The following is an 18,224-nucleotide window of genomic DNA, read 5'->3' on the forward strand; positions in this document are numbered from 1 at the left end:
GTGACACAGAGCAGTTTAGTTTTCCCATCACTGTTTTGTGGTTTCTGGATTTGAGCCAATGAAATGCTCAACTTGGGGGACGTGTGACCAGCCGGCCCCTGCAGGAGATGGTGGTCTCCCTCCATGGGAAGCCCCGGCCTGCCGCTTGCAGTGGGGCCTCCATGAAGGAAGCCAAGCCCTGTGTGTCTTCCCCAGGCAGGAGAAGGGAGGCTGGCGGGACTGGGCCTGAACATTCCAAGATGAACCCCCCCACACACTCCTCCAGGAAGCCTATGCGTCGAGCCTTCATCATTGTCACCTTAGCTGGCTCTCCGTCCAGGCCAGTCCTGGCACAGTTATCAGCATCTCTTTGACAGTGGGCCCCAGATGCAGGCAGAGCTGCCAGAGGGCATGTGGGAGCGGGGCCAGCCTAGGTTGTGCAGGGCAGGCCCCCACACCAAGAATCCGCACAGATATTTACGGGCGTGAAAATCTGCGAGCAACTATCCGAGTCTGGTCCTCACTCCTCTTGACATCTAAACCACAAAATGCATTTCGTATGATTTGAATATGCATTGAGTTTTCCAGGAATGCAACTGCTCTCGCATTCGAGGGAAGATCAGACTCTGATATGTTCGGAGCTCCGCCAAGAGCTGCCACCATTCAGAGCACCACATCACCAAGGACAGCATCTCTCATGGTGCCAGAGTGCACAGTGAACTCCAGCATCCATCTGGGTTTGTGGTCGCTGTCACACGACCAGGCAGGTGACTGTAGGATAGGCCCACCCACCATTAACATGACAAATTACGCTTTATTTTATTCTAAATTATTTTCCTCTTTTTTTTCTCTCTGTAATGTTACCATTCAGCCATTCTCTTGGTTCTGTTTTAAATATGTGTGTGGATGGATCACATGACTCATCAACTTCATTTGAGAAGAGAGAAGAGGATAGTGCAAAGCTCTGGATTTAAGGAGCGGGTTGCTGGACAAGGGATCTTTGTGGTAATGGAGCTATTATGTATTTTGACTTTGGTGGCACTTGTATGTGCCTGTATGTGTGTGCATGCATGTGTTTGGTTCTATGCAGGCGTATCATGTATGCAGGCTCCACAGTACAAGCAAAACAGGAAATCTACCTAAGATGGGGGGACAGTGCAGTGTCAGAATCCTGGTGGTGATGGATCCTCTAGTTTTGTAAGATGTTACCACTGGGGGAAACGGTGTATATAAGATCTCTCTGTATTGTTTTTTTTTTTTACAACTGCAAATGAATCTATGATTATCTCAAAATAAAAAGTTTAATTTTTAAAAGGTGAGGGTAGGTATCAGGTCTGACAGGCTGAGATCCCTGGTGATTGAGGACAGCAGACAGCCAGTGACCTCCCAGTCTCAGTTCCTTGGTGGTGCGCCATGGTCACCAACCTCTACTGCCCTCCCCTCCCTGACACCCGAGACACCTTGGGCCCTTCTCTCCAAGGCTGCATCCTACCGGGGGCACTGGGGCCGGCCCCTCATCCCAGAAAGGAAATACAAGTCCCTTTTGCTGCCAGCTAGGGCCTGGCTGGCCCCCAGGGGTTCTGAGTTTGAGACCCTGCTCTGCCAGCAGGCAGTGGATGTCAGCTGGCTGATGGAGCGGAGGTCTTATCCATTGTCCCCAGAGATACCTCCCAGAACCGGGGCCCCAGCCCCAGCCCAGGCCTCTTCTCAGGTGGGCCTTCCTGCTCCCCTGGGCTTGCAGGACAGCCCTGCTGACGGCCACTCCTGCCCTCCTCTGCCCTGTGCCCGCAGCATTCCTGATGACACAGTCACCATGCTTGTCTCTGCCTCCTGCCACCACAGTGGGCAGCTGGGACAGAGACAAATAACATTCCATCAAGTGCCATTTTGAAGACAAAAATGGACCAGTCAACTAAAGCTAAAAGGTTAAGGGAAGGAAGCAAGTACTTTTTATGACTTTGTCATTCTACAAATTGACTGTTCTATGAATTGGCTTTCAGTGAATTGACTTGTCACTGGTTGAAGGAAAGCTGGGACATGGCTGGTGAGGTTGTGGGCAGGACTGGGGCAGTGAACAGGGCACTGGGGAAGCCAGGCTGGGCATGGTGTCGGCTCTCTGAGGGGCCAGGCTTTGCCCACTAGACTGCCCAGCCCAGGAGTCCCAGCTCTCCCTCCCCTGTGCATCCCATTTCCTGAGCATGGGCTCGGGATATCAGGGCTCCGAGAAGCTGGGGCTGCGCCAGAGATGCCCGTCCCCCTTTATATCCCATGGCGTGACCTTGCCACACTGGCCTGAGCTCCGAAGGATGAAGGTCCTGTCGGAGCAACCCCTGTGGCTCAGCAGGCGGCTGACCTGAGCGTGGCTAATAGAAAAATGTTTTATTGGCACCGACGGCTTCATCCCTCATCAAGATGTCCCTGACATCTGCTTGGAATGGCTACTAAGGGAAGTGATGCATCTTAAATCACCAGGGCCCTGGCTGAAATTCACTGCCTGTGTCTCAAGGCCCTCGTTGGCCCCACGGTAACACCGAGCGTTTTCCTCCCATTTGCCCTCCACCATCGGATAAGAGAGAAATGCCCTCAAGTCTCTCCAACCCCCTTCCTTCTTCAGGTGTCTGTCCCCTGGCCATCTCTGGGCTGCAGAGAGGTAGGGCCACCTCAGAGGAGCTCCCCAAGACCAGGTGAGCCCAGCAGATGTGGGGTCCAAGATCTGGGGGTAATCAAAACCTTTTTCTGTGCCTCCCCTGCCAGGACCCCACCACTCTCCAAGGAGCTGCTCAGATGGAACTCCTTATCTGCTGCCCAGTGTCTGTGTGACTTGGGGCAGACGACAACCTCTCTGAACCTATTTCCTTTTCTGTAAAATGAGGCTAATAATTCCAGCTTTGCACGGTGGCCATCAGGACAGAATGAGGTAATAAGGCCTGTGGTATGTCTGTGACCTATAGAGATTATTCCTGTCCCCTTCCTCCCCTGGATTCTCACGGCACAGGGCTGGGCTTCAGGACGTGCTAGGACTTAAGAAATGTGAACGTCTGGGAAGGGAAGGGAAGGGAAGCTGGGCTGTAATGGTGTATCCATCAGGAGCCTTTGGGTGGCAAACGGCAGAAACTCAAGTCAAAGGGATTTCTGTGGTTACTGTCATTGAATAGCCCACAGTCTGGCTTCAGTGTGGCTGGCTCTAGGGGCTCCAACACTCCTGTGGCCGTGTCCTGTTTACCTTTCCCCAGGACACGTTCCTGTGTGGAGGCTCCAGCCCCCTCAGCAGCCTTAGTCCCCCTGGTCAGCCCTGGGGCTCATGGCCATTCCTGAAACCATCTCCATCCCCAAGAGGAGCCATGTGCTGATTGGCCAGCCTCTTTGTCACTTGGCCACACCTGTAGCTGGAGCATGAGGTCAGCCCCCCTGAACCACTGGGCTGGGAATTAGGAGGAGAATTCAAATGTGTGTGTTTGTTGGGACGGGGGTAAACCAAGTCTAGAAACAGGCCATAGGCTTTGCTTGGAGTTAGAGGAGAGCCTGGCAGTTTGGGGCAAGTCTGGACGGAGCTGGCAGCCTCAGTAGTGTGCAGAGGCCTAGGGCAGCCAGAGCCATGGCTCCGGCACCAGGGAGGCCAGCCCAGCACCCCCCACCGGGCGGCTGGCCCCTGGCATCAGCACAGGGCCTGGAGTCATGGGCTCTGTATGTTAGGGGCTCTGTGGATCTTGGTGGGGGCTGGGGACTGCATGTGCTAGGTAAGTCCTGGGACCCCTAATGTTCAGGATCCAGCGGCACCACTGGGCTGGCACATCCCCCTCTTGCTTTGCCAACTGGGACCTATAAACGAGCACTTTTTCTTACCATTTTATCTTTCCTCTTTTCCTAGTGATAGATGTTTTTTAAAACTGCCTAGGGCATTGTATGTTATGTGAGAAAACTAATGATTTATTCCAGATCAACCTGAAATCCTTTTTACCAGCACCTCAAGGAGGGGAAACCCTTCCTGGCTGCTCTGAGCCTCCCTGGGGAGGAACGGTGAGGAGAGGCAGTCACGCCCGTGCTGCCGGCTCTGTCCCCGCGTCCCCATCTATAATACGGGTCATTCCCAGCCTCGTGGGCCAGAACCGAGGGGTAGGAACTGCACAGGGGGTTCCCGAGCAAGAGCAACTTCTCAGGGAGGGCCAGGCCACGCGTGGCCTGGGATTCTGTGGCTGGAATTAATGTCACCCTTGTATATGTGTGTCCGTTTACAGAGTGCTCACGTAGGAGGTAATGGGGAAAGACCCTGGGAACTGGAGGCAGTGCAGGGCTTGGAGCCCGTATGCAGAGGAGACTGGTGTCCACGAGGGACATAGCTCCTCTCAAGGCCCCCGCTGGGCTGAGGTGGGATTCAGACTCTGGGTGTCAGGCCTGGGGCCTGGGCATAGCCCTGTGTTCCCTCTGCCGAGTCTTGGTTCTCTGGGTGCCCCTCTCAGGAGCAAGGGTGCCTGTCTTCACGGCAGCCACCTCCTCCAAGAGCTTCTGGCTGATGAGTCTCCTGGTCCTGGAGCCCCGCCAGGGGCAGGGCTGATGCTGCTGGCCAGACACACCGGCCCCCACCCTGCTCCAGCAGCTGTGGCTTTGCCTCTGTCCTGTCCTTTTTCCTTAGATGTGTCCTTGGCCCGTCATCCAGGCTTGGGCAGGTGGCCCCCTTGCAGGAAGCCCAGGTCCAGACAGAGCATGAGTCCAGAGAGGGAGGGGACCCTTTCCAGGGCTACTCCGCCTATCAGTGGAAGGCCAGGGCATGGAGTCAGGCCCTGAGACTGCAGGAGCTGGTCACCCCTCTTCCTACAACTGCATCTGCCTCCACTGACTTCAAACCCGGATCTAGCCATAAGGTCCCGGGCCCCACCGCAGGAGCCTGTTCACTGCAGGGCTCGGCCATTTCCTGCCCTCTTCAGCCTTCCTACTCCCACCCTCACTCCCTTCCTTTCAGCCACACCTGCCTGCTCTTTGCACCCCAACATGCACAGACCATTTCCACCTCCCCACCTTACTCTCCCATGGTGCTGACTGGCCACAAAGATGGCCCTCACCTGCTATGTGACTGCAGACAACCCCTTTACCTCTCTGAGCCCCAGCTTGTTCCTCTGTGAGGTGGGAGAGACAACAACCCCTGCCCCCAAGGATGTTTGGAAGGACAGAGGTCATATACCGGGCACACAGTGGCACTCAGCACATCATGGTGGCACTCAGCACAGTCGTTCCCGCTGCCTGGATGTCATCCCCAAGCTGGCACCTCATCCCTTCTGAGACCAGCGCTGAGCATGTCACCAACCCAGCATGTAGCACCCCACAGCAACCCTGAGCGTACCCATTCCTCCCATCAGACTATGGCCTCTGAGGGCAGGCCATGCCTGTCGAGTTCACCGCTGCTCCCAAATTATCCCCGGAGCAACAAAGTGACCAGAGACCCACATTGTCTCCTTTAGCCTGAAGTGTGTTGTTTCCCTTTTCCTTCCTTCCTTCCTTCCTTCCTTCCTTCCTTCCTTCCTTCCTTCCTTCTTTCATTTTTTAGAGATAGGGTCTTGCTCTGTCACCCAGGCTGGAGTGTAGTGGCCCAATCTCAGCTCACGGGAGCTGTGAACTCCTGGGCTCAGGTGATCCTCCCACCTCAGCCTCCCAAGTAGTTGGACTACAGGCACCCACCACCACACTGGCTAATTTTTTTTATTTTTTTGTAGAGACGATTTTGCCACGTTGTCCAGGCTGGTCTTGAACTCCTGGGGTTCCTCCTGCCTCAGCCTACTGAAGTGCTGGGATTCCAGGCGTGAGCCCCCATGCTGCCTCTCTCTCACATCACCCAGAGGGCACCCCCATGCCAGGCCTGTGCTGTGTGGTCAGGGGGTGATAGGAAAAGCCGGAGGTGGTCTGATGGGGAGGCCGAGGCAGCTGCTGGAGCAGAGGTGCCCAGGGTGCCCACAGAGACTCAGCCCAAGACCAGGAGGGAACAGGGGAGAACAGGGCATCAAAGGCATAGTAGACCATGGTGCCCAGGGGTCTGGCCTGGGGGTCTGATGGGTGGCAGCGCCATGGCCAAGATGAGCCCCTGGGGTGGGGCCTGCTGGTGTAAGGAGAGCCCTATGGGACACCCAGGGAGGAGCCCGGGAGCACAGAGCTCCTTGTGTCTGGAGGTCGGGGGTGGAAGGAGGTCAGACTCAGGACAGTGACCTTGGTGGCACCAAAGGGTGGAGGGAGCCCAGGAAGAGATGGCTACCGCAGGAGAGGCTGTGTCAGAGGCTGGCACCATCCCCACTCTCATGCCCTGGTGAGGGCACTACCCCCCCATTCACCTCCTGCACCCAGGGCTCAGCCCACTCACCTGGCTGAGGGCAGCGCTCTCCGCTGCTGGCCAAAGCTACCAGGCACCCCGTGGGCCGAGGGCACCCAAGGCCTGCCGCCCTGCTGCAGCTCTCTGCCAGGAAAATGCTCTGTGTCCCAAGTGAAGACAGATGCTTGGGGAACAGTGCGTGTCGTGACAGCATCTCGCGCCCCTAAAATAGAAGCCCCCACACTCAGACTGAGCTTTCCAGCTCCTCCCTCTCATGCATGGCGGGGGATGGGAGGCAGGTTGGGCTCTCTGTTTATCCAGAAACCAATACATCATTGTACCCACAGGCTGGGGGTGGGTTCTGCTTCCAGGGCCCCACTAAGGCTTCAGGTCCCCTGCAGCTGCCCTCCAGGTCCTCCCCTGGATGGTGCTGACTGGCCACAAAGACGGCCCTCACCTGCTGTGTGACTTTAGACAACCTCTTTACCTCTCTGAACCCCAACTTGCTCCTGTGCGAGGTGGGAAAGATAACAACCCCTGCCCCCAAGGATGTTTGGAAGGACAGAGGTCATATACCGGGCACACAGTGGCACTCAGCACATTGTGGCCCTAGCCTTTATTGGCTTCTCCTAACCTTCATGCCCCTGTGGGATTTGTGTGGAAGTGCCCAGCCCAGTGTCTGGCCCACAGGGGTTTGAAAATTATTATTTTTTTTTTTTTTTGAGACAGAGTCTCCCTCTGTCACCCAGGCTGGAGTGCAGTGGCACCATCCCGGCTCACTGCAACCTCCGCCCACCAGGTTCAAGCAATTCTCATACCTCAGCCTCCTGAGTAGCTGGGATTACAGGCACCTGCCACCACGCCCAGCAATTTTTTGTATTTTTAGTTGAGACGGGGTTTCACCATGTTGGCCAGGCTGGTCTTGAACTCCTGACCTCAAGTGATCTGCCTGCCTTGGCCTCCCAAAGTATGGGGATTACAGGCGTGAGCCACTGTGCCAGGCCTGAAAATGTTTTTTCTTAATGACAAGGATGTGTGAGTTAAGCCTGAGCTGTTTTGTCACCTGCTGTCTGGGCTCCTGGCCCTCAGTTGCAGGGAGCCTGGGGGCAGGTTTTCCTTTCATGTGGTTGCTGAGTGCAGGCATGGGGTGGAGGAGTGGGTAAGGAGAGCCCTAAAACAGCAGGGAGTTTTCCAGACTCAGGCAGGCTGAGCTCCTGGGCAGGGCAGTTTGGCAGGATGGAGGAGCATTGGAGGCCAACTCTGGGACAATCATCTCACTGTGCCCAGTGATAGGGCCCCCAGGCCGGCAGGCGGGGTGTCTGGGGTCCCATCCTAGCCTAACCCTTGCTCATTGTGTGACCCTGTGCCAGGTGCTTCTCCTGTCTGTGCTCGGCCACCTAAGACCAGGCCTGGGGACAGTGGGGTGTTCCCCGCCACTCACTGGAAGAGCCCGTGTGCCTGTGCCTGCTTGCACGTGTGTGCATGTAGTGTCTGCGTGTGTATGGTGCTAAGAGTGTGTCTTGTGTGTGTGCTTGTCTGGCCATGTGAGGGCAGCATGGTTCTGAGGGTGTGTTGTGGGTTGAGGGGCTGTCCTGTAGACCCTCCATTGGGCATGGAAAAGTCTACAGGGCCAAGATTGGCCTGGGGCCTCCACTGCACCCAGCAGGTATATGCTGTGTCCCCCACCACTGTTTTAGGTCAGGGGCTCAGGTCTGGGAGGGCGGCTGTGAAGCAGAGGCCACCTCCATCCCCTGGCTGTGTCTTCAGTCCACATGGGCAGCTGTGCCTGAGACTGAATGGCCAGAGAGCGAGTTCAAGAGTGTGGTGCTTGGGGAAGGCAGGAGCACATTGCAGTCAGGATAAGGCCTCTGTGTAAGGAACAAGAGACCAGGGGAACGTGTATGCATTGCAGGCACATAGATACTGCTCGTCTCTGTGTGCATATGTGTCTGCTTATGTTCACATAAAGAAATCCTATAAGGGGGCCCAAGAGATGGGGCTCTGTGTAAGGAATAAGAGACCATGGGAACATGTATGCATTACAGGTATGCATTGTGTGCCTGGGAGCCTGGTGGATATGGAACATTTAGGAGGGAGAACTTCTGCTTGACAACTTTTGTATTTTAGTTTTGAACCATGAGTATACATTAGCGATTTTAAAATGAAATTTTTAAAATGTGTAAGTTGCTAGGTCTGGGGTGAATTGGGTTGCTTTCTGAATATCCTAAGGACCTCCAGTGGAAGGACACCCTCAGGGAAAACTCGCCTCAGCAAATCCTCCATCCTGAGGTTGGGAGGGCTCAGAATGTTCTTCCTGGTTGGAGATCAGCCGCCTGAGCTGACTGTGGGTGGTGCGGGATGTTAGAGCAGGGAGCAGGGGACAGAGCCCACAGGCTCAGGTCAGGAGCTGAGTGGAGCCATTTATCTGCTGAGGAGGCTTGGAGAGGTCTCCACCTTTCTGAGCCTCAGTTTCCTCATCTGTAAAATGGGATTAAGAAACCTAAGCTTCCCAGGCCGGCTTGAGGATTAAATGAGATCCTGTCAGCACCTGAAGGGTCTGACACCTGAAGGAGGGGAGGCTGAAAACCCAGGAAGGACCCCCCAGAAAGTCCAGGCGGACCCCAGAGGGTTTGCTGGAAGCTGTATTTGCCCTGTAGATGGGGTGGTGCCAGATGGTTCTTTCAGGGCAAGGAGTTGAGGTTGGGAGGGCTGAACTCCAAGGATTGCAGGTACACCCCTCCCCTGAGCCTGTACTGGACTAAGGCTTCTTTCTGCTTCTTGCTTATCAGTGAATTGGGCCTAGAATGAACAGGGCTTGGCAGCAGTCCTGGATGCGGGACCAAAGGACACTGACGCACAGGCTTGGTCAGGCTCCGGGCCACATGGTGAGGCCTTGGTCCCACCCAGGCAAGCCCAGGAGAAGTTGAACATGCCCTGACCCGAGATACTCAACGACTCGTGCTGCCGTCTTAAGAAGAGAGTCCTTGGTGGAGCCTTTGGGGGTCACAGAAGAAGCTGGAATGGTGGTGGGGGCGACATCTCGGTGGTGCTACTTGGCAGGTGTGGTGGGCCAGGTGGGCCTCTCCATGCAAGCCAGGCCTTCGCTCCTGCAGTAGATGCCTGGCCTGCCCCATCCTGGGCCTGGACCCTGCACCCCAGGGACCCTCCACCAGGATGTTCCGAGGTCACTCTGCAAGTTTTGTCCTTTCTGGCTCCTTGCACAGCACATACTCCCTCTGTGACCTTGGCTCAGTGGTCGCCTCTTCCTCGAGGCAGCTCTGGACCGGGTTAGCGGGGGCAGCCCCCTGCGTCGCCACCCTACCCATCCACTATCTCCTGGTATTACTTTCTGGATCCCTTGAGTTTACCTTGTTGGTGTATTTTGCCTGTGCCCCTGCCCTATGCAGGTGGTGAAGTCATCTGTCCGATTCACTCTTTGAGTTATGCCTCTGATCATGGCTAGGTGCCTCCGTTTTCACATCTGTAAAGTGGGGAGGAGAATATCTCATGTCACAGGGTGGTTGTGAGCGTGAAATGAATTAGTGCTAAGCTCTTAGACCTGGGAGTGGGGGCTGCATGGAGACTAGATTGGATGAAGCATCATTTCAAAGTGGCTTGAGACTCTCCCTGCCAAAGTTAATAACCGCTTCTCTAGACAAACTCCTCATGACACTGATGGGGAAACTGAGGCCCAGACAAGTCTCACCACAGGGCTTCCGCCTCGCTACCCTGGGCTCTCTGTCCAGGAGGACCTCACTGAGACCCCCATCTGCCCCCGCAGGAGGGAGTGTTCCAGACACAGGCAGGCTGAGCTCCTGGGCAGGGCAGTTTGGCAGGATGGAGGGGTGTGCAGGCCAACCCTGGGACAATCGCCTCACTGTGCCCAGTGGTGGGGCCCCAGGCCCGCAGGCAGGGCGGTCTATGGCCCAGAACCAGGACAGGAAGGCCGGCGGTGGGTGGACAGGAGCCTTCTGTGGCCTTCTCAGAGCTTGGGAGGCCTGGGCAGGACAGGCGGGCGTCAGCCAGTGTAGCAGCCCCTCAGGCCAGTTTATGAGGTGCCTCTAGCCATCAGCTCCTGGGAGCCTCACTGTAACCTCTGATCAGCCCTGTTTTACAAATGAGGAAACTGAGGCTCAGGCAGGGTCATGTGGCTTCTGAGGCCTACACTGGGAAGCCCAACAGGGTCCGTCTGACCCAAGTGCCCTGCCGTGGCTCCTGGGGTCCCACCGTGTGACACTGGCAAACAGCCTCCCCCCTCGGGGATCATGGAATGAGACCGCAAGGTGACACGGTGGCTTTCCTGGGCTCAAGTCCAGAGGCCACCTCTTCACTTCTCTGCGCCTCAGCCTCAGGAGCCCCAGGGAGGAGGGCTGACTGCATCCCATCCCTGAGCTCAAGGGGCACAGTGAGCATGGGGGACCTGGCATCGCTGTTAGGCTCCCTTCTTGCTGGCAATGTGGCGGGATGGAAGGAGGCCAGGAATGCAGACCCAGCATGTTCTTGTTCACCTCTTCTGTGACACAGCTCACAGCTTGGCTGTGGACACCAATGGCTGACATGTAAACTGCAGGGCCAGGGCCTCGCGTGTGGGGGACAGGGTAGAAGGGTGCCCACCGCTTCCTCCCTTGCCCTCGCTTCTGCCCCAAACAGAGAAACTTCTGGAGCCCTAAGAATGGTCCAACACTCACAGTCAACTGCTGGTAGGAGTGTGTTGTTGGTCCCATCTCTGGGTGGACATCCGGGTGTACCCATAGCCCAAAAAACATCCCTCCTGTGCCCCAGCCATGCCGGGAATTGGTCCTAAAGGAGAGACTGTGGCTGTGCACAGAAACCCTATTGAAGCCACTGCCTTGTTTACCAGGGCCAACGAGAGAGACAGCCAAGCTCAACACCCACCGTGGGCAGGGGAATGCCTGCCAGGCTCCACCAGCTTTCCATGGGGCGAGGGGAGGAATGCTTCCAGACCCAGAAACACACTCGAGAGACGGTGCGAAGTGGGGGAAAGTGTTTCACAGAGTGGAGTGTATTTTTGTGTAACTAAAACACATCTACACCCAGGCACAGGCACAGCCAGAAAATCTCCTCAAATATTAACACTGGGGTATCCCCAGGGAGTTGGAATGGTGGATAATTTTATTTTCCTTGTTGTGTTTCACTGTTATTTTCTAAAGTTAGTGCAGTGAATATATGTGACTTATTTAATAAGAGGGAGGGGGACAGTGGAACAGAGAGGTCTGTGGCCTCCCCACCCCTTTGGAAACTGAGGCAAATTACTCACACAACCCCTTCCGGGGTCTATAGCAGTCTGAAGCGTCCCTGCCTCAGGCCCCTCCCGGGTCATGCCCTCACCCCAAACCACAGACCCAGCCCACTCGCCGGTTGCCGCTGGCTAGTCATGGCAGCTGCTGGGGCTATGAGCCGACTCCCAGAGTCTCCCTTCTCCCCATGGTCCCTGCCTTCCTTCCCTTTTCCTCCCATTCCCTCTCAGGAACACACAAGGTCATCGTCTGGCTGAGACAGCTCAGAGCTGCCTTTGGCCACCTGGACCCCGCCCGAGGCCTGGATCCAGGTGTTCCTTCCAGAAAGCACAGGGTGTTCTGGAATAATTCTTAAAGCAGTGAATGGATTCTTTAAAAACGGACAGAACTGTCTAAGCTTGGGAGGCTCGAGGGGATTCACTGGTTCTGCATTAGGTCTGGGAGCTTCTGAAGCAGAAGGTACACATAGATGCTCCAGCAAAGATGACGTGCAGGTGGCAGAGAAGCTCATGGAAGGATGGGTCGCAGCATCCCCAACAGGGAAACAAGGTTAAAACCACAGCCAGTCCCCTCTCTTCCTTTCTCCATCATCGTGGTGTGTGCTTGACTCCGCTTCTCGCCATGTCTTCTCACAAGACTTTCAGGAGTAAGCGATTCTTGGCCAAGAAAATAAAGCAAAATCATCCCATTCCCCCATGGATTCGGATGAAAACTGGTAATAAAATCAGGCACAACTCCAAAAGGAGACATTGGAGAAGAACCAAGCTGGGTCTATAAAGAATTGCACATGAGATGGCACACATATTGATGCTGTCTCAAGGTCACAATCATGTTGCCATATCAAGCTGAAAATGTCACCACTGTCTGGAGAGTTGGACATGTTTTATTGGGAATATATTTTTCTCTCTGAATATGTTATGAACGCGTTGGTTGGCTGGGTTCAATAATAAATATGTGAGACCTTTCATTTAAAAAAAAAAAAAAACAGACATGGCACCACGTACATCTGTCTGAATGGCTAACATAGAAAGGGACAACATGAAATGCCAGGAGGGCTGTGGGGAAACTGGATCACTCACCCGTTGCCAGTGGGAGTGTGAGATGGTACAGCCATGCTGAAAAACAGTTTGGCAGTTTCTTTTAAAACTCATCATACACACACCACACGACCTACCAGCTGGGCTCTTGGGCATTTCTTCCAGAGAATGAAGACTGGCGTCTACACAAACACCGGCCCAAGAACACTTGCGGCAGTCCTAGTCATAACAGCCCCCAAACTGGAAACTGCCCAGATGCCCTCAGCAGATGAATGGTTAACTACACTGTCCCGGCCACGCTGGGGAGCACTGCTCAGCAGAGAGGCAGAGCGGACCCTCCACACCCAAGAGTGGCTGAGTGCAGAGGGCATGGGGCTGAGTGCAGAAAGTCGGTCTTAAAAAGTGGCACACTGGATGATTCCATTTGTGTGGCACTTGAGAGATGAAAATATGATGGGGATGGAGAAGAGATGGGCAGTTGCCAGGGATGAGGGCTGGTGGGAAGAGGTGAGGGGGCTACAGAGGGTGCCTGGGGAGCCTGGTGAGGAGACAGCCCAGTGCTGGATCATTGTGGTGGCCACACAGAGCTGGGTGAGAGGGAATCACATGGACACACAGGCATGTATAACCGGCGAAGTCCCCATAGGCGCAGTGGGCTGTGGCTTTCCTAGCATTGATGGTGTACTGCAGGTGTGCAAGATGTTATCTCTGGGAAAGGCTAGGGGAGGGGCACACAGGATCTTGTACCTTTTGTTTGGAACTTTCTGTACGTCGATGGTTATTTCAAAATAAACAGTTTTTTTTTAAAGCCCTAGGCGCAGGAACTTGGTCTGCATTAGGGCCTAAGCATCCATATTTCTTAAAAGCACCCCAGGGTGTTTACCCTACAGCCAGGATAGAAACACTGACCACTTCCTCATTTAGCAGAGGGAAACTGAGGCAGGGAGGGAGGTTTCCAAGGCCACGCAAGTGATGTGCAAGAAAGGGGATGACCACCAGTTCCAGCTGAGCCTAAGGTCTGGGCTTCTGTTGTTCCAGGCTGGTGCTGGACACTGAACGTGAGGCAGACGGTTTGGTTTTTGTCTTCGTGTAAATTGATACTGAATTATTATATATGTACAGAAAAGTGCACAATTCATCAGCGTATGGCTTGTAGAATTGCCACAAACTGAACACACTCATGTAACCAGCACCCAATCTCAGAACAGATCACACCCCAAGATCCCTGCCCCTGCCCCTGCCAGTCACAGCCCATTCCCCGGGGCCCCTCTCCTGACTTTGTGCAGCACAGAGCCAGCACTTTTTCCTGCTCTTGAACTTTGCTTCAATGGTCGGGTGCTATTTAGAAGCAGTGCCAGGGTGTAGGCCTGGGGCAACCAGTTGGTTCTGAAAAGGAAAAGGAAGCAGCCTCCCCAGGAGGCTGTGAAGTGGGACTGGGGACAAAGGAGGAGGGGCCTCACTCAGCACCACTGGAATGGGCTGCTTGTCTCTGAGCCAGAGGTGAAGGATGGAGGAGGGGCTGGAGCCCTGCCTAGCTGACCAGCCGCTGTGTGTCCATGAGCCTGGACCAGGGTCCCCCAAAGATCCTGGGGGTGAAGCAGGGGAAGCAGTGCAGCTCTAGCAGGTGGACAGAGCTCTGGACTTGGGGCTGGCAAACCTTCAGGGAAACTGGGTGCCACTGAGCTCGTTGCTGCACCTCTCTGAGCCCCAGTGCCCTCATATATAAAATGAGACTCATATATTCATATATTTAACAAGTCTCTATTAACGTAGAGTTAATGTGTTAAAAAATATGTGTGCATGTCAATATAACATTTATATTTTATTTGTATGTTGTTGGTATCACACATTAATATATGTAATATAATACAATATAAAGTATATTGAATATCATACAAATCTTTTTTGAGTCCTGTCCAGAGCTAGCTTTTATGGAATGCTGACTCTGTTCTTGGCACTGTTTTAAGCCTTTTAAACGTATTAACCTGTTTAATCTTCCGAAAACATTACAGATGAAAAAACTAAAATGGAGCACAGAGAGGTTAGTTAACCTGCCCAAGGGCACTCAGCTAGTAGGTGGCACAGCTGGGATTTGAACTCTGGCCCACTTGGCTCTAGAACTCATGTGTTAACCTTTAAGCTCTTACATCTCAATATACACTAGTCTATGTAATGATAATAATGATGTATCTCAAATATGCATGCAATGGCGTTTTCTGATTTGCAAAGCCCTTTTACTTCATGGGCACTATCTCATTTCTCAACAGCTCTGGGAGGTGGGTTATTGCTATCCCCGGGGCACACACCAGTTGGAGTTGGTTCCAAATTCATGTCTGCTGGGCCGAGGGCTCTCTCTGAGGACCCTGTGCACCCTCACTCTGGGCCTTTTTTGCTGGGGCCTGTTCCTGGCCTGTGCACTGCTGTGCTGAGTGATGAAGAAGGACGGCAGGGAAAACAAGGCCTCAGTCTTGGTTGGACAAGGCTGCAGACAACTTGGACCCAACAGGGCAGTTGACAGAGGGAGGGTCTCCATTCAGAGCCAGTCCTAGCTATACTGTCTTGGAGGGGCGGGGCACCGAGGCAGCTGGTGGGAGGAACTGCTGAGTGTTCCAGGCCACAGAGGATTTCTGGGGTGGCGGGGTGGGGGTGCAGGTACACAGGTGGGGAGAAGTGGAGAGGGCAGGCAGGGGGCACTGCCTGCTGTGGGGTTCAGCACTGGGCCACAGCAGGCCTGTGAGGGCACATTGCATCCACCTGACAGTTTCCCGTCTTCACATGCGGACTTCGGCGACCGTACTCTCTGGTTGGAGAGAGAATATTGCATACAGCTCAATTCCTTGGACCCATGTACCACAGCATGTAGGGTGTGACTGTACCTCTGTTGTGTGGCTCAATGAGTTAATACCTCTGAAGTGTTAACTCTCCTGCACTTAGAAACTGCTCAAAAAATATTTGCTAGTATTAGGGAAGTGAGAGAGAGGAGAAGAAAGAAAGGAAAGGAGGGAGACAGGAAAGGAAGAAGGAAGAAAGGAGTCTGCTGAGGGAGGTGCAAGGTAGACAGAGAAAGGGGTTGACATTTGAGCAGGGTTTTGAAGGGTGAATAGGAGTTTGTGTCTGGATAAGGAGGCAGGGAATGGGATGGTGTTCCATGTATGGGGTCTCCCTGAGCCATACCTTCAGCCTCTGTGAAGTGGGAGCATGATTCCATGCACCTCATAAGGTTAATGCAAGGGTCAGATGAGGAAGTGTGTGGGAAGAACACACAGCCTGAGGTGGGCTCCCTGCAGTAGGTGAAGATATTGCTGTTTGTCATGATGTGGCCAGAGTGAGATCAGAGCTGGGGAGTTGAATCTCTATGGTTGTGGCAGGGCAGCCCTGGGCCTGGGAACAGTGGGCTCTGCCTGTGGGGCCCAGGAACCTGGCACCATTTTGTGGTATCTTCGTCGCATCGTATTGGTATCATCTCATGTGGCTCGTGTGCAGCTGAGCGGCCAGGCTGGGGGATGGAGGGCTGGGTCCTCTTGTCCAGATCCAGGACTCCCTGAAGGCCAAAATTCCTCACCGTGCCCAGTGTGGGTTCTGGCACTGGGAGGGAGGGAAGGCCTGCTTGCCACCCCGCTAGCTCTCCCTCCTATAAAATCTGTTGCCCATCCCAGATTTGGCACAGGACTGTGACCAGTCCAGGAAGTGAGCTTACGGCATCCTGGCATCGCCCCCATGTCTTCTTTTCTTCATGACCTTTGGCAAGGCATGGCTGGCACACAGGTAAAGCTGCTAAGCCCACGGCATGTAGCCCTGGGTGGGTTCTGGCTCAAGGGGAGAGTGGTGCCACCTGTGGCCTCTTCTGCTGGGGCTGGAGAAGAAGGAGGCATTGCACTGTGGACGGGAATCCCTAAGGGATGGCGTGTGGAGCAGGGCCTGGCATTGGGGATTTGAATGTGCTGAATGTGGGATCTACCAGCGGCCATGATGGCAGCTAGACAGGAAGTAGCGGAATCATAGGCCAGCATGGGACATGGGAAGGAAGATCAGCCTCCTTCCAGGGGTGTGTCCAGCAGGGCTCTTGTATGAGAGCAAGTAGGAAAACAGAGGCTAAAGCTGGGATGACCCATGGCAGGCACCCAGCATGGGCCCAGAATGTCAAACCCCACTGTGGCCAAACATAGGCCCAGGCTTGGCCTGTGCCCTGGACTTCTAAGGCCTCTGGTGGGGAGAAGCGTGTGAGGCAGCGATGGGGTTGTGGGTGCCCCATGCAGGAAGGCAGGTGGCATTGGAGAAGAGGATATTCCAAGGGCATGATCTCTAGGGATGAGTTCTGTGTCATAGCTGATGCTCCCCACGTGGGCAGGTATAGGCAGTGTTGTGGGGTGGGGCCCCCCAGCCTCTGGAAAAGCATCACCCCACGCCCTGAAGATGTAGAACATGGGGTTTGCTGCCAGGCAGAGCAGACAGAGACAGTCCTTTCAGATGCATTAGTTGCCCCTGTGAGAGATCTGCTTTTCCTACTCCCATTTTACACATGAGGAAACTGAGGCACAGAGAGGTGAGGGGACAGGCACCAAGTCCATGGCTAGTCATGGGTGGAGGTGGGATGTGATCCTGGTTGAGCTGGCTCCAGGCCCACATCCCATAGCACAGACCGAACTTGGTCAAAGGCAGGAGGCAGGACCCAGGCTCCTGGGCCCAGATCCAGAGCTGGACGCCGAGTCTCTGGGCAGGAAATCAGGGCTCCAGGGCCCCTGGGCTCCCGGCATGGAGGCTGGGTGGGCCCAAACCCATGGGTCTGCTGAGATTCCTGGTGCAGGGCTCTTTGGGGAAGGAGCATGGTGGCCCAGGTCAGACATACCAGAGGTTAAGTCTGGGTCCAGCCAGAGAGGACCTTTAACCCTGCCCACTGCGCTTCCTTTCCTTGAGCCTCAGTTTCCCCATCTGAACAGGGGGCAGTGGGACTTGCCATGGAGTAGAGACAAGACAACTTCTCAGTTGACCCAGCAGGGGGAAAGAAAGCACATGGTTTCTTGCATGTGGGGCAGACGCTCTTCCCAGGGCTGCTCAGTTGCTCCAGGACCTGTCCTGGGACCATCTGCTGGGGCCCGAGTGGACATGGCCCCCAAGGGGTTTGCTGTGTGTTTGGGACCATAAGTAACCCTGTCTCGCTTTTGCCACCTCAGGAGCTCCCTGGACACCGGAAGCAGCCTCTCCACTGACCGCTACAGGTACTGTCTTGCCATCCACCCCAGACTGCCCCAGGATCTCCTTAGGTCCTCACTGCCCATCCGCACCCAGGGGCGGGCCTCCAAGAGCCCATCAGGGGAAATTAACTCCACCATTTGGCCCTGAAATTCCCCCAAGGGCCAAAGGTACTACTGACATGTCCCCTGAGAGCTTTTACACCTTGGAGTGGTTTCCCCTCAAATCAAGGTCCCCCCAAAGACAAGGACTGCAGTCGAAATTCCTCCCCCAAAGACCAGAGCTCAGCTGAAGGCCCCTGGGAGGATCAGGCTGCAGCTGATAGTTCTTCCGAGATCCAAGGCTAGTGGGTCTCCCAAGGACCAGCCTGCAGCCAGCAGTTCCCATGACAACCAAGGCTGAAGCCCAGGGGAGAAGCCTGTTGGTTTCTATTGGTGTGCAGCTGCGCTTGGTGGGAGCCGGGGTGTC

The 18,224-nt window shown here is 54.8% G+C and overlaps 2 protein-coding genes across 6 annotated transcripts in view; both read left to right on the plus strand.

The window, feature by feature from the left end:
* IQSEC1 (IQ motif and Sec7 domain ArfGEF 1) overlaps nucleotides 1-18,224 on the plus strand; it is a 401,591-nt gene that overhangs the window by 234,461 nt on the left and 148,906 nt on the right. For 2 of the 5 annotated variants that reach the window (XM_055259256.2, XM_055259261.2), the window contains one exon: nucleotides 17,738-17,782. The exons of the other annotated variants lie outside the window; for them this stretch is intronic. In XM_055259256.2, the coding sequence (XP_055115231.2) occupies nucleotides 17,738-17,782 (45 nt within the window). The remainder of the gene's footprint in view (nucleotides 1-17,737; nucleotides 17,783-18,224) is intronic. 5 annotated transcript variants of the gene reach the window in all.
* LOC129471053 (large ribosomal subunit protein eL39-like) lies at nucleotides 11,928-12,381 on the plus strand. Its single transcript, XM_063630353.1, has one exon. The coding sequence runs from the start codon at nucleotides 12,013-12,015 to the stop codon at nucleotides 12,304-12,306; it is 294 nt and encodes a 97-aa protein (XP_063486423.1). The 5' UTR covers nucleotides 11,928-12,012; the 3' UTR covers nucleotides 12,307-12,381.

This window comes from Symphalangus syndactylus, chromosome 21, assembly GCF_028878055.3.
Source record: "Symphalangus syndactylus isolate Jambi chromosome 21, NHGRI_mSymSyn1-v2.1_pri, whole genome shotgun sequence".
In the NCBI taxonomy this organism is placed as follows: Eukaryota; Metazoa; Chordata; class Mammalia; order Primates; family Hylobatidae; genus Symphalangus; species Symphalangus syndactylus.

Excerpts from the sequence above, each read along its gene's own strand:
- LOC129471053 (XM_063630353.1), top strand. The coding sequence starts at position 12,013 with ATGACGTGCAGGTGGCAGAGAAGCTCATGGAAGGATGGGTCGCAGCAT.